This window comes from Schistocerca serialis, chromosome 10 (genome assembly GCF_023864345.2).
Source record: "Schistocerca serialis cubense isolate TAMUIC-IGC-003099 chromosome 10, iqSchSeri2.2, whole genome shotgun sequence".
Lineage (NCBI taxonomy): Eukaryota > Metazoa > Arthropoda > Insecta > Orthoptera > Acrididae > Schistocerca > Schistocerca serialis.
In genome coordinates, this window is record NC_064647.1 from 179,485,923 (window position 1) to 179,501,374 (window position 15,452).

Sequence of the window (15,452 nt, forward strand, 5' to 3'; positions counted from 1 at the left end):
CTGTGTGTACACTCTCCAAACCCTCTTGTCAACACCCCAAGTGTATCCACCACGGCATGCCCCTAGCCCCAGTCCCACCTCAACATCAGCCCAGTAACAACCCCCCCCCCCCCCCCCCCCGCCTTCCCCCTTCCCAGCCCTCGCCGCCCTCTACCCTCGCCGCCGCCCTCTACCCTCACCGCCGCCCTCTACCCTCGCTTTTGTCCCTTGCACCCTGACCCTGCCTCTCACCATTCGCTCAGTCCCATCCCTCACTCACACCTTCCACCTCCCTTCTATATTCTACACCTACCTATACTATCCCTTCCCTTCTCTGCTTCCCCTCCCCTCTACATCTCCAACTTCCTCCCCTCTTCTACTCACCTCAAAACATGCCATCATACTTCCCTCTTCCCCGCATTCTTACTTCCAGCCGCACTCTTCCCCTCTGCCCCTCGCCCCCACCACTCTCACCACAACCACTCTCACCACAACCACTCTCACCACAACTTCCCTCACCTCTCTGCCCTAAGCACTTACTTACATGCCTGCCCCTTAGCCCCCACCCCATCACCCCATCCTCGGAAACTGCCCTACCCTGCTCGTGCCTTGCCAACACCCACTTATACCTGTCACCCCCCCCCCCCCGATGCCATCTCTCTCCTTTGTCTGTGCCCTGCCCCTCCACCATCCTCCTCCGCTGCCTCCAACCCTGTATCTCGTACCTTGGTCCGTTATTTCCTGCCTTAGCTACGACTTCTTCTCTGCCGTAGCTCCAACTTCTCCTTCTCCTGCCTTATCTCCAACCTCTCCTTCACCTCTACTTCTCCCGCCTTATCTCCAACCTCTCCTTCACCTCTACTTCTCCCGCCTTATCTCCAACATCTCCTTCTCCCGCCTCATCTCCAGCCTCTCCTTCTCCCGCCTCATCTCCAGCCTCTCCTTCTCCCGCCTCATCTCCAGCCTCTCCTTCTCCCGCCTCATCTCCAGCCTCTCCTTCTCCCGCCTCATCTCCAGCCTCTCCTTCTCCCGCCTCATCTCCAGCCTCTCCTTCTCCCGCCTCATCTCCAGCCTCTCCTTCTCCCGCCTCATCTCCAGCCTCTCCTTCTCCCGCCTCATCTCCAGCCTCTCCGTCTCTCTCCTTCTCCCGCCTCATCTCCAGCCTCTCCTTCTCCCGCCTCATCTCCAACCTCTCCTTCTCCCGCCTCATCTCCAACCTCTCCTTCTCCCGCCTCATCTCCAACCTCTCCTTCTCCCGCCTCATCTCCAACCTCTCCTTCTCCTGCCTCATCTCCAACCTCTCCTTCTCCCGCCTCATCTCCAACCTCTCCTTCTCCCGCCTCATCTCCAACCTCTCCTTCTCCTGCCTCATCTCCAACCTCTCCTTCTCCCGCCTCATCTCCACCCTCTCCTTCTCCCGCCTCATCTCCAACCTCTCCTTCTCCCGCCTCATCTCCAACCTCTCCTTCTCCCGCCTCATCTCCAACCTCTCCTTCTCCCGCCTCATCTCCAACCTCTCCTTCTCCCGCCTCATCTCCAACCTCTCCTTCTCCCGCCTCATCTCCAACCTCTCCTTCTGCCGCCTCATCTCCAACCTCTCCTTCTGCCGCCTCATCTCCAACCTTTCTGCCGCCTCATCTCCAACCTTTCTGCCGCCTCATCCCCAACCTCTCCTTCTCCTGCCTCATCTCCAGCCTCTCCTCCTCCTGCTGCCTTATCTCCAGCCTCTCCTCCTCCTGCTGCCTTATCTCCAGCCTCTCCTCCTCCTGCTGCCTTATCTCCAGCCTCTCCTCCTCCTGCTGCCTTATCTCCAGCCTCTCCTCCTCCTGCTGCCTTATCTCCAGCCTCTCCTCCTCCTGCTGCCTTATCTCCAGCCTCTCCTCCTCCTGCTGCCTTATCTCCAGCCTCTCCTCCTCCTGCTGCCTTATCTCCAGCCTCTCCTCCTCCTGCTGCCTTATCTCCAGCCTCTCCTCCTCCTGCTGCCTTATCTCCAGCCTCTCCTCCTCCTGCTGCCTTATCTCCAGCCTCTCCTCCTCCTGCTGCCTTATCTCCAGCCTCTCCTCCTCCTGCTGCCTTATCTCCAGCCTCTCCTCCTCCTGCTGCCTTATCTCCAGCCTCTCCTCCTCCTGCTGCCTTATCTCCAGCCTCTCCTCCTCCTGCTGCCTTATCTCCAGCCTCTCCTCCTCCTGCTGCCTTATCTCCAGCCTCTCCTCCTCCTGCTGCCTTATCTCCAGCCTCTCCTCCTCCTGCTGCCTTATCTCCAGCCTCTCCTCCTCCTGCTGCCTTATCTCCAGCCTCTCCTCCTCCTGCTGCCTTATCTCCAGCCTCTCCTCCTCCTGCTGCCTTATCTCCAGCCTCTCCTCCTCCTGCTGCCTTATCTCCAGCCTCTCCTCCTCCTGCTGCCTTATCTCCAGCCTCTCCTCCTCCTGCTGCCTTATCTCCAGCCTCTCCTCCTCCTGCTGCCTTATCTCCAGCCTCTCCTCCTCCTGCTGCCTTATCTCCAGCCTCTCCTCCTCCTGCTGCCTTATCTCCAGCCTCTCCTCCTCCTGCTGCCTTATCTCCAGCCTCTCCTCCTCCTGCTGCCTTATCTCCAGCCTCTCCTCCTCCTGCTGCCTTATCTCCAGCCTCTCCTCCTCCTGCTGCCTTATCTCCAGCCTCTCCTCCTCCTGCTGCCTTATCTCCAGCCTCTCCTCCTCCTGCTGCCTTATCTCCAGCCTCTCCTCCTCCTGCTGCCTTATCTCCAGCCTCTCCTCCTCCTGCTGCCTTATCTCCAGCCTCTCCTCCTCCTGCTGCCTTATCTCCAGCCTCTCCTCCTCCTGCTGCCTTATCTCCAGCCTCTCCTCCTCCTGCTGCCTTATCTCCAGCCTCTCCTCCTCCTGCTGCCTTATCTCCAGCCTCTCCTCCTCCTGCTGCCTTATCTCCAGCCTCTCCTCCTCCTGCTGCCTTATCTCCAGCCTCTCCTCCTCCTGCTGCCTTATCTCCAGCCTCTCCTCCTCCTGCTGCCTTATCTCCAGCCTCTCCTCCTCCTGCTGCCTTATCTCCAGCCTCTCCTCCTCCTGCTGCCTTATCTCCAGCCTCTCCTCCTCCTGCTGCCTTATCTCCAGCCTCTCCTCCTCCTGCTGCCTTATCTCCAGCCTCTCCTCCTCCTGCTGCCTTATCTCCAGCCTCTCCTCCTCCTGCTGCCTTATCTCCAGCCTCTCCTCCTCCTGCTGCCTTATCTCCAGCCTCTCCTCCTCCTGCTGCCTTATCTCCAGCCTCTCCTCCTCCTGCTGCCTTATCTCCAGCCTCTCCTCCTCCTGCTGCCTTATCTCCAGCCTCTCCTCCTCCTGCTGCCTTATCTCCAGCCTCTCCTCCTCCTGCTGCCTTATCTCCAGCCTCTCCTCCTCCTGCTGCCTTATCTCCAGCCTCTCCTCCTCCTGCTGCCTTATCTCCAGCCTCTCCTCCTCCTGCTGCCTTATCTCCAGCCTCTCCTCCTCCTGCTGCCTTATCTCCAGCCTCTCCTCCTCCTGCTGCCTTATCTCCAGCCTCTCCTCCTCCTGCTGCCTTATCTCCAGCCTCTCCTCCTCCTGCTGCCTTATCTCCAGCCTCTCCTCCTCCTGCTGCCTTATCTCCAGCCTCTCCTCCTCCTGCTGCCTTATCTCCAGCCTCTCCTCCTCCTCCTGCCGCCTTATCTCCAGCCTCTCCTCCTCCTCCTGCCGCCTTATCTCCAGCCTCTCCTCCTCCTCCTGCCGCCTTATCTCCAGCCTCTCCTCCTCCTCCTGCCGCCTTATCTCCAGCCTCTCCTCCTCCTCCTGCCGCCTTATCTCCAGCCTCTCCTCCTCCTCCTGCCGCCTTATCTCCAGCCTCTCCTCCTCCTCCTGCCGCCTTATCTCCAGCCTCTCCTCCTCCTCCTGCCGCCTTATCTCCAGCCTCTCCTCCTCCTCCTGCCGCCTTATCTCCAGCCTCTCCTCCTCCTCCTGCTGCCTTATCTCCAGCCTCTCCTCCTCCTCCTGCTGCCTTATCTCCAGCCTCTCCTCCTCCTCCTGCTGCCTTATCTCCAGCCTCTCCTCCTCCTCCTGCTGCCTTATCTCCAGCCTCTCCTCCTCCTCCTGCTGCCTTATCTCCAGCCTCTCCTCCTCCTCCTGCTGCCTTATCTCCAGCCTCTCCTCCTCCTCCTGCTGCCTTATCTCCAGCCTCTCCTCCTCCTCCTGCTGCCTTATCTCCAGCCTCTCCTCCTCCTCCTGCTGCCTTATCTCCAGCCTCTCCTCCTCCTCCTGCTGCCTTATCTCCAGCCTCTCCTCCTCCTCCTGCTGCCTTATCTCCAGCCTCTCCTCCTCCTCCTGCTGCCTTATCTCCAGCCTCTCCTCCTCCTCCTGCTGCCTTATCTCCAGCCTCTCCTCCTCCTCCTGCTGCCTTATCTCCAGCCTCTCCTCCTCCTCCTGCTGCCTTATCTCCAGCCTCTCCTCCTCCTCCTGCTGCCTTATCTCCAGCCTCTCCTCCTCCTGCTGCCTTATCTCCAGCCTCTCCTCCTCCTGCTGCCTTATCTCCAGCCTCTCCTCCTCCTGCTGCCTTATCTCCAGCCTCTCCTCCTCCTGCTGCCTTATCTCCAGCCTCTCCTCCTCCTGCTGCCTTATCTCCAGCCTCTCCTCCTCCTGCTGCCTTATCTCCAGCCTCTCCTCCTCCTGCTGCCTTATCTCCAGCCTCTCCTCCTCCTGCTGCCTTATCTCCAGCCTCTCCTCCTCCTGCTGCCTTATCTCCAGCCTCTCCTCCTCCTGCTGCCTTATCTCCAGCCTCTCCTCCTCCTGCTGCCTTATCTCCAGCCTCTCCTCCTCCTGCTGCCTTATCTCCAGCCTCTCCTCCTCCTGCTGCCTTATCTCCAGCCTCTCCTCCTCCTGCTGCCTTATCTCCAGCCTCTCCTCCTCCTGCTGCCTTATCTCCAGCCTCTCCTCCTCCTGCTGCCTTATCTCCAGCCTCTCCTCCTCCTGCTGCCTTATCTCCAGCCTCTCCTCCTCCTGCTGCCTTATCTCCAGCCTCTCCTCCTCCTGCTGCCTTATCTCCAGCCTCTCCTCCTCCTGCTGCCTTATCTCCAGCCTCTCCTCCTCCTGCTGCCTTATCTCCAGCCTCTCCTCCTCCTGCTGCCTTATCTCCAGCCTCTCCTCCTCCTGCTGCCTTATCTCCAGCCTCTCCTCCTCCTGCTGCCTTATCTCCAGCCTCTCCTCCTCCTGCTGCCTTATCTCCAGCCTCTCCTCCTCCTGCTGCCTTATCTCCAGCCTCTCCTCCTCCTGCTGCCTTATCTCCAGCCTCTCCTCCTCCTGCTGCCTTATCTCCAGCCTCTCCTCCTCCTGCTGCCTTATCTCCAGCCTCTCCTCCTCCTGCTGCCTTATCTCCAGCCTCTCCTCCTCCTGCTGCCTTATCTCCAGCCTCTCCTCCTCCTGCTGCCTTATCTCCAGCCTCTCCTCCTCCTGCTGCCTTATCTCCAGCCTCTCCTCCTCCTGCTGCCTTATCTCCAGCCTCTCCTCCTCCTGCTGCCTTATCTCCAGCCTCTCCTCCTCCTGCTGCCTTATCTCCAGCCTCTCCTCCTCCTGCTGCCTTATCTCCAGCCTCTCCTCCTCCTGCTGCCTTATCTCCAGCCTCTCCTCCTCCTGCTGCCTTATCTCCAGCCTCTCCTCCTCCTGCTGCCTTATCTCCAGCCTCTCCTCCTCCTGCTGCCTTATCTCCAGCCTCTCCTCCTCCTGCTGCCTTATCTCCAGCCTCTCCTCCTCCTGCTGCCTTATCTCCAGCCTCTCCTCCTCCTGCTGCCTTATCTCCAGCCTCTCCTCCTCCTGCTGCCTTATCTCCAGCCTCTCCTCCTCCTGCTGCCTTATCTCCAGCCTCTCCTCCTCCTGCTGCCTTATCTCCAGCCTCTCCTCCTCCTGCTGCCTTATCTCCAGCCTCTCCTCCTCCTGCTGCCTTATCTCCAGCCTCTCCTCCTCCTGCTGCCTTATCTCCAGCCTCTCCTCCTCCTGCTGCCTTATCTCCAGCCTCTCCTCCTCCTGCTGCCTTATCTCCAGCCTCTCCTCCTCCTGCTGCCTTATCTCCAGCCTCTCCTCCTCCTGCTGCCTTATCTCCAGCCTCTCCTCCTCCTGCTGCCTTATCTCCAGCCTCTCCTCCTCCTGCTGCCTTATCTCCAGCCTCTCCTCCTCCTGCTGCCTTATCTCCAGCCTCTCCTCCTCCTGCTGCCTTATCTCCAGCCTCTCCTCCTCCTGCTGCCTTATCTCCAGCCTCTCCTCCTCCTGCTGCCTTATCTCCAGCCTCTCCTCCTCCTGCTGCCTTATCTCCAGCCTCTCCTCCTCCTGCTGCCTTATCTCCAGCCTCTCCTCCTCCTGCTGCCTTATCTCCAGCCTCTCCTCCTCCTGCTGCCTTATCTCCAGCCTCTCCTCCTCCTGCTGCCTTATCTCCAGCCTCTCCTCCTCCTGCTGCCTTATCTCCAGCCTCTCCTCCTCCTGCTGCCTTATCTCCAGCCTCTCCTCCTCCTGCTGCCTTATCTCCAGCCTCTCCTCCTCCTGCTGCCTTATCTCCAGCCTCTCCTCCTCCTGCTGCCTTATCTCCAGCCTCTCCTCCTCCTGCTGCCTTATCTCCAGCCTCTCCTCCTCCTGCTGCCTTATCTCCAGCCTCTCCTCCTCCTGCTGCCTTATCTCCAGCCTCTCCTCCTCCTGCTGCCTTATCTCCAGCCTCTCCTCCTCCTCCTGCTGCCTTATCTCCAGCCTCTCCTCCTCCTCCTGCTGCCTTATCTCCAGCCTCTCCTCCTCCTCCTGCGCCTTATCTCCAGCCTCTCCTCCTCCTCCTGCCGCCTTATCTCCAGCCTCTCCTCCTCCTCCTGCCGCCTTATCTCCAGCCTCTCCTCCTCCTCCTGCCGCCTTATCTCCAGCCTCTCCTCCTCCTCCTGCCGCCTTATCTCCAGCCTCTCCTCCTCCTCCTGCCGCCTTATCTCCAGCCTCTCCTCCTCCTCCTGCCGCCTTATCTCCAGCCTCTCCTCCTCCTCCTGCCGCCTTATCTCCAGCCTCTCCTCCTCCTCCTGCCGCCTTATCTCCAGCCTCTCCTCCTCCTCCTGCCGCCTTATCTCCAGCCTCTCCTCCTCCTCCTGCCGCCTTATCTCCAGCCTCTCCTCCTCCTCCTGCCGCCTTATCTCCAGCCTCTCCTCCTCCTCCTGCCGCCTTATCTCCAGCCTCTCCTCCTCCTCCTGCCGCCTTATCTCCAGCCTCTCCTCCTCCTCCTGCCGCCTTATCTCCAGCCTCTCCTCCTCCTCCTGCCGCCTTATCTCCAGCCTCTCCTCCTCCTCCTGCCGCCTTATCTCCAGCCTCTCCTCCTCCTCCTGCCGCCTTATCTCCAGCCTCTCCTCCTCCTCCTGCCGCCTTATCTCCAGCCTCTCCTCCTCCTCCTGCTGCCTTATCTCCAGCCTCTCCTCCTCCTCCTGCTGCCTTATCTCCAGCCTCTCCTCCTCCTCCTGCTGCCTTATCTCCAGCCTCTCCTCCTCCTCCTGCTGCCTTATCTCCAGCCTCTCCTCCTCCTCCTGCTGCCTTATCTCCAGCCTCTCCTCCTCCTCCTGCTGCCTTATCTCCAGCCTCTCCTCCTCCTCCTGCTGCCTTATCTCCAGCCTCTCCTCCTCCTCCTGCTGCCTTATCTCCAGCCTCTCCTCCTCCTCCTGCTGCCTTATCTCCAGCCTCTCCTCCTCCTCCTGCTGCCTTATCTCCAGCCTCTCCTCCTCCTCCTGCTGCCTTATCTCCAGCCTCTCCTCCTCCTCCTGCTGCCTTATCTCCAGCCTCTCCTCCTCCTCCTGCTGCCTTATCTCCAGCCTCTCCTCCTCCTCCTGCTGCCTTATCTCCAGCCTCTCCTCCTCCTCCTGCTGCCTTATCTCCAGCCTCTCCTCCTCCTGCTGCCTTATCTCCAGCCTCTCCTCCTCCTGCTGCCTTATCTCCAGCCTCTCCTCCTCCTGCTGCCTTATCTCCCCTTATCTCCAGCCTCTCCTCCTCCTGCTGCCTTATCTCCAGCCTCTCCTCCTCCTGCTGCCTTATCTCCAGCCTCTCCTCCTCCTGCTGCCTTATCTCCAGCCTCTCCTCCTCCTGCTGCCTTATCTCCAGCCTCTCCTCCTCCTGCTGCCTTATCTCCAGCCTCTCCTCCTCCTGCTGCCTTATCTCCAGCCTCTCCTCCTCCTGCTGCCTTATCTCCAGCCTCTCCTCCTCCTGCTGCCTTATCTCCAGCCTCTCCTCCTCCTGCTGCCTTATCTCCAGCCTCTCCTCCTCCTGCTGCCTTATCTCCAGCCTCTCCTCCTCCTGCTGCCTTATCTCCAGCCTCTCCTCCTCCTGCTGCCTTATCTCCAGCCTCTCCTCCTCCTGCTGCCTTATCTCCAGCCTCTCCTCCTCCTGCTGCCTTATCTCCAGCCTCTCCTCCTCCTGCTGCCTTATCTCCAGCCTCTCCTCCTCCTGCTGCCTTATCTCCAGCCTCTCCTCCTCCTGCTGCCTTATCTCCAGCCTCTCCTCCTCCTGCTGCCTTATCTCCAGCCTCTCCTCCTCCTGCTGCCTTATCTCCAGCCTCTCCTCCTCCTGCTGCCTTATCTCCAGCCTCTCCTCCTCCTGCTGCCTTATCTCCAGCCTCTCCTCCTCCTGCTGCCTTATCTCCAGCCTCTCCTCCTCCTGCTGCCTTATCTCCAGCCTCTCCTCCTCCTGCTGCCTTATCTCCAGCCTCTCCTCCTCCTGCTGCCTTATCTCCAGCCTCTCCTCCTCCTTGCTGCCTTATCTCCAGCCTCTCCTCCTCCTCCTGCTGCCTTATCTCCAGCCTCTCCTCCTCCTCCTGCTGCCTTATCTCCAGCCTCTCCTCCTCCTCCTGCCTGCCTTATCTCCAGCCTCTCCTCCTCCTCCTGCCGCCTTATCTCCAGCCTCTCCTCCTCCTCCTGCCGCCTTATCTCCAGCCTCTCCTCCTCCTCCTGCCGCCTTATCTCCAGCCTCTCCTCCTCCTCCTGCCGCCTTATCTCCAGCCTCTCCTCCTCCTCCTGCCGCCTTATCTCCAGCCTCTCCTCCTCCTCCTGCCGCCTTATCTCCAGCCTCTCCTCCTCCTCCTGCCGCCTTATCTCCAGCCTCTCCTCCTCCTCCTGCCGCCTTATCTCCAGCCTCTCCTCCTCCTCCTGCCGCCTTATCTCCAGCCTCTCCTCCTCCTCCTGCCGCCTTATCTCCAGCCTCTCCTCCTCCTCCTGCCGCCTTATCTCCAGCCTCTCCTCCTCCTCCTGCCTGCCTTATCTCCAGCCTCTCCTCCTCCTCCTGCCGCCTTATCTCCAGCCTCTCCTCCTCCTCCTGCTGCCTTATCTCCAGCCTCTCCTCCTCCTCCTGCTGCCTTATCTCCAGCCTCTCCTCCTCCTCCTGCTGCCTTATCTCCAGCCTCTCCTCCTCCTCCTGCTGCCTTATCTCCAGCCTCTCCTCCTCCTCCTGCTGCCTTATCTCCAGCCTCTCCTCCTCCTCCTGCTGCCTTATCTCCAGCCTCTCCTCCTCCTCCTGCTGCCTTATCTCCAGCCTCTCCTCCTCCTCCTGCTGCCTTATCTCCAGCCTCTCCTCCTCCTCCTGCTGCCTTATCTCCAGCCTCTCCTCCTCCTCCTGCTGCCTTATCTCCAGCCTCTCCTCCTCCTCCTGCTGCCTTATCTCCAGCCTCTCCTCCTCCTCCTGCTGCCTTATCTCCAGCCTCTCCTCCTCCTCCTGCTGCCTTATCTCCAGCCTCTCCTCCTCCTGCTGCCTTATCTCCAGCCTCTCCTCCTCCTGCTGCCTTATCTCCAGCCTCTCCTCCTCCTCCTGCTGCCTTATCTCCAGCCTCTCCTCCTCCTGCTGCCTTATCTCCAGCCTCTCCTCCTCCTGCTGCCTTATCTCCAGCCTCTCCTCCTCCTGCTGCCTTATCTCCAGCCTCTCCTCCTCCTGCTGCCTTATCTCCAGCCTCTCCTCCTCCTGCTGCCTTATCTCCAGCCTCTCCTCCTCCTGCTGCCTTATCTCCAGCCTCTCCTCCTCCTGCTGCCTTATCTCCAGCCTCTCCTCCTCCTGCTGCCTTATCTCCAGCCTCTCCTCCTCCTGCTGCCTTATCTCCAGCCTCTCCTCCTCCTGCTGCCTTATCTCCAGCCTCTCCTCCTCCTGCTGCCTTATCTCCAGCCTCTCCTCCTCCTGCTGCCTTATCTCCAGCCTCTCCTCCTCCTGCTGCCTTATCTCCAGCCTCTCCTCCTCCTGCTGCCTTATCTCCAGCCTCTCCTCCTCCTGCTGCCTTATCTCCAGCCTCTCCTCCTCCTGCTGCCTTATCTCCAGCCTCTCCTCCTCCTGCTGCCTTATCTCCAGCCTCTCCTCCTCCTGCTGCCTTATCTCCAGCCTCTCCTCCTCCTGCTGCCTTATCTCCAGCCTCTCCTCCTCCTGCTGCCTTATCTCCAGCCTCTCCTCCTCCTGCTGCCTTATCTCCAGCCTCTCCTCCTCCTGCTGCCTTATCTCCAGCCTCTCCTCCTCCTGCTGCCTTATCTCCAGCCTCTCCTCCTCCTGCTGCCTTATCTCCAGCCTCTCCTCCTCCTGCTGCCTTATCTCCAGCCTCTCCTCCTCCTGCTGCCTTATCTCCAGCCTCTCCTCCTCCTGCTGCCTTATCTCCAGCCTCTCCTCCTCCTGCTGCCTTATCTCCAGCCTCTCCTCCTCCTGCTGCCTTATCTCCAGCCTCTCCTCCTCCTGCTGCCTTATCTCCAGCCTCTCCTCCTCCTGCTGCCTTATCTCCAGCCTCTCCTCCTCCTGCTGCCTTATCTCCAGCCTCTCCTCCTCCTGCTGCCTTATCTCCAGCCTCTCCTCCTCCTGCTGCCTTATCTCCAGCCTCTCCTCCTCCTGCTGCCTTATCTCCAGCCTCTCCTCCTCCTGCTGCCTTATCTCCAGCCTCTCCTCCTCCTGCTGCCTTATCTCCAGCCTCTCCTCCTCCTGCTGCCTTATCTCCAGCCTCTCCTCCTCCTGCTGCCTTATCTCCAGCCTCTCCTCCTCCTGCTGCCTTATCTCCAGCCTCTCCTCCTCCTGCTGCCTTATCTCCAGCCTCTCCTCCTCCTGCTGCCTTATCTCCAGCCTCTCCTCCTCCTGCTGCCTTATCTCCAGCCTCTCCTCCTCCTGCTGCCTTATCTCCAGCCTCTCCTCCTCCTGCTGCCTTATCTCCAGCCTCTCCTCCTCCTGCTGCCTTATCTCCAGCCTCTCCTCCTCCTGCTGCCTTATCTCCAGCCTCTCCTCCTCCTGCTGCCTTATCTCCAGCCTCTCCTCCTCCTGCTGCCTTATCTCCAGCCTCTCCTCCTCCTGCTGCCTTATCTCCAGCCTCTCCTCCTCCTGCTGCCTTATCTCCAGCCTCTCCTCCTCCTGCTGCCTTATCTCCAGCCTCTCCTCCTCCTGCTGCCTTATCTCCAGCCTCTCCTCCTCCTGCTGCCTTATCTCCAGCCTCTCCTCCTCCTGCTGCCTTATCTCCAGCCTCTCCTCCTCCTGCTGCCTTATCTCCAGCCTCTCCTCCTCCTGCTGCCTTATCTCCAGCCTCTCCTCCTCCTGCTGCCTTATCTCCAGCCTCTCCTCCTCCTGCTGCCTTATCTCCAGCCTCTCCTCCTCCTGCTGCCTTATCTCCAGCCTCTCCTCCTCCTGCTGCCTTATCTCCAGCCTCTCCTCCTCCTGCTGCCTTATCTCCAGCCTCTCCTCCTCCTGCTGCCTTATCTCCAGCCTCTCCTCCTCCTGCTGCCTTATCTCCAGCCTCTCCTCCTCCTGCTGCCTTATCTCCAGCCTCTCCTCCTCCTGCTGCCTTTGCTCCACCATCTCCTTCTCCCGCCTTAGCTCGACTTCTCTTGCTTTTACCCCCATCTCAGCTCACTTTACCCCCACCTCGCCTCGCTTTACCCACACTCCCCTCCTTTTGACTCTATCTCCATCCTGTGGCCTCCACGTGCCTGCCTCATCTTCATTCATGACCCCCCCCCTCCCAATTCCATTTGCTCTGTCCTCCTTCCTTTCTTTTTAATCCCTCCTTCTCTCACCTCCATGCATCTCCTCTGTACTTTCCCTGTACACTGATCCAGTACTAGCTCCACCCATTGTTACATTACCATGTCATCCTTTTCCTTTATTCCTTTCCTGCCACCAGCCTGTGTTCCTTTAAGGTAATCAATTTGGAACTGAAAAGGAAAGGTAATACATTTTTGTTCAATATGTGGTGCAGTAAGTTCCTTTGTGTGTCAGCTCCCTAGTTCTGAGATTCTAGTCAGCTCCCAGTAATCATTAATTTTTCTTCTTCTCTAGAAAGAACATACTTTTCTTTTGTTATGTAGAGAAACGGGCAGCCATTGTGCAGATGTTGATAAAAAGTCATATTTCAATTACGTTCACGAAAGAAAGTCGTTATAAAATGTTTACTTCTGTTACTTACAGGAATTGCAGAAGAATTCGTGGAGTTGAACTCCTCAAATTCCTTGAAGTTTGCCAACATGCACGGTGATATTCTTACTGATATTGGTCATAATGCTAGCCAGTGGCACCAGATCACTGTAAGTACATCAGTTTCTTTTACATAGAAATCTAAGTGGTAGTAGCTGTAATATATTACAGAATTTTTCAATGTGTATTGATAGAAGTCAAGAAAATTTCTTCTTGAAAAAATACTACATCAGACAGGTGGTAGATCCATCATATGTCCAAGTGTGTAATGTACCAGTGACAGACAAAATATCTTACTGGTCTCTTTTCTTCTATTTTTTACTGCAGGAAGGAAGAACTAAGGTGGATGATTAACTGACTAAAGGAAAATCACAGAAATGAAAGATTCAGAACAATTGTATGCCCTTGTTTTTACCCTACTCTTATGTATAATTTTGAGGTGATGCACCAACGTGAAAGTAAAAAACCCAGTGAAATGAATGAACAGTTTATTTCAGTATATGCAGGTAATGGTATGAAGCAGGACACTGTAATAATGTGGCAACAGTGTGGGCAGTCAGGTCCAGAATATGAAACAGAATTGGCTACCCAGGTATATGATGTGGGAGTTGTTGGGAATCCTTAAGATTGCCATTGTGAAATGTTAATTGCAGCAATTCCTGTATTGCTATGTTATGGCTGTGTACAGATGGACGTTGCTTTTTATCTGTAGGGCAGTGTTACATACGGACCAATTAGCAGTCGTTTATATCTGGAGAGTGATTGCTTGCATCTGCTGGGCATGTTTTTCAAGATTTACTCATCTCAATATATGGTTTTCTGCTGAGGCAGCACTATCTGTTTAAGGATGTTGCTTTTCACCAAACACAGAATTGTCGGATGTGGAGATACTCTGGGACGAATTAATGTTTTATGCACTTCAAATGTCCTGGGTGAAGGTTTCTGCCATCTTGAAGTATGCTTTCACCTTATACCAGGCAGAACCTTCACTTCTTCTAGCTGTTCTTCCCATAATGCAACTTTTACTGTGAAGAAAAACAGGCTATGTGCTCTGGACACAATCTAGTTTGTTGTGGAAACTACAACTTAAACTCAATTTACAACTCAACTTCAATCTGCAATTCAGTTTGCAACTTAGTGTTAGCTGCTTCACAAGTACATCTCATCTGACAGACTTCTGTCATCAAGATTATTCTCTTTTCATTTTTGTACATTCTTAGATCTGCATTGACAAAAACATGGAACTTCGCCAGGGAGGGGATTCGTGGTGCAATGCATGGCACTGCAGACTCTGAGCGATTACTTGTGATGATTGAAACTTGCCAAAAGGATGTCTTACAATGGACCAGCAACACTTCGAACATAAAAATCTGTCCCAACAAACCAAGAATCACCTCAATAGTATAACTAACGATAATAATGCTATATTTATGAGAAGCATTTGTGAATATTGCCAGACTTTGGCTGCACTATGCATTATTGACAGTGAAAACTTGTACATAGGCCAGGACTTCAACCTAGATCTTCCACTTAACACTAGTGGTCACCTCGTCTGCCTCGGCCACTGAAGCACTCTCCCTGGACGTACCCAAATTTTCGTATCTCGCTGCTTTCATCTACATCCTATACTGGCACGGATATTGTGAGTCCCATATGGGAAGAGATATGTGATTAAAGTCAAAGCTCTTTATTAGGCATAAAATGCGTGAATGTCTGAAGGACATTGCAAAGTACGTTAGAACAACACAGCCACTACAATATAGTATTTTACACTAAACAACTGGACGAATTTAATCATACATCTCTTCCTGTATAGGACTCACAGTATCTCCCTCTCCCTCTCCCTCTCCCTCTCCCTCTCTCCCTCTCCCTCTCCCTCTCCCTCTCCCTCTCCCTCTCCCTCTCTCCCACTCCCTCTCCCTCTGTGTGTGTGTGTGTGTGTGTGTGTGTGTGTGTGTGTGTGTGTGTGTGCGTGTGTGTGTGTAGGCGAAATCAGTGACATTACGGAAATTTGGATCGGTTTGGGGAGCATGCTCGGATGGTCGAGGCAGTCACGTGGAAGTACCTGGTTCGAGTCCTGGCCTGTGAACAAGTTTGCATTGGCAGCAGTGCATAGTGCAGCCAAAGTTTAGCAAATGCAAATATGATTCTCATATTTCATACGACTGTTGATTGCTGCAGTGCCTGTTCCTTCAGACGTGCGTGCATGGGGGGAGGGCTTAAGAAGTGATGAGGACCAAAGTCTGTAACTGGAAAGTTCACACAGTGGAAGGTGCTACCTCTCCCAGCCTTATAATCTCATACTGTTGTCATTGTTACCATTATTACAGTGCACAAGAAAATTAAAGGATCAATTTCTTTTTTGTCTTCCATTCTGATGCATAAGTTTGAACTTCAGCTCAAAGGTGCCTACAATGTTCCTCTGTAGTGGTGGAAAAGCGTAGTGGCATGCAATGTCACCCTCAGGTTTGACAACACTTCAGCGAATGTTGACACGTGTGAAAAATAGGCCAGAGCTCAGAAGCTCATGTGATGTATAAAGTGGGTTAATGATGTCACATTGGCACCAAATTCAGTCACAGTTCTACCCAGTGCCACAGTCGAAGTGTCACACGATTGCGAGGTCATCACAGCCCTCTTACCACTCCTTTTAATGCCTTTGCGATGGAGGTCTGAATCACAACACCCGGAATTGAAATTGTGCAGTTTTTGTACGCGTTGCTGAGGAAAACGTTTCAGACATACCACCACTCACAATCTACACCAAAAAAAAGCTTCAGAAGATGACATAAAGGGCATCAATGTAACCACCTCTTTCCTGCAGACTTTGATTCCCACACATTTTGCGGTGAAAAACAACCATTTTTGAGTGTGATGAGCAAAAGGAAGACATTTTTGACAACATTTGGCACTGTTGACATCACCTGAACTATTCACCCCGTTCTCAACAGACATCACAGAGCTGCAACCCCATTGAATATGATCTCACCCCTTTGGAGTGCAGTTTTTGCTCTAGTGTACGGGGTGGGTGCAGTAGGGCCCATTCAAAACCATTCGACGAAATTT

The 15,452-nt window shown here is 56.0% G+C and overlaps 1 protein-coding gene across 1 annotated transcript in view; it reads left to right on the forward strand.

Moving 5' to 3' along the window:
* LOC126424776 (nuclear RNA export factor 1-like) overlaps positions 1 to 15,452 on the forward strand; it is a 234,497-nt gene that overhangs the window by 46,923 nt on the left and 172,122 nt on the right. The window contains exon 4 of the mRNA XM_050087536.1: positions 12,381 to 12,496. Coding sequence (XP_049943493.1) covers positions 12,381 to 12,496 — 116 coding nt within the window. The remainder of the gene's footprint in view (positions 1 to 12,380; positions 12,497 to 15,452) is intronic.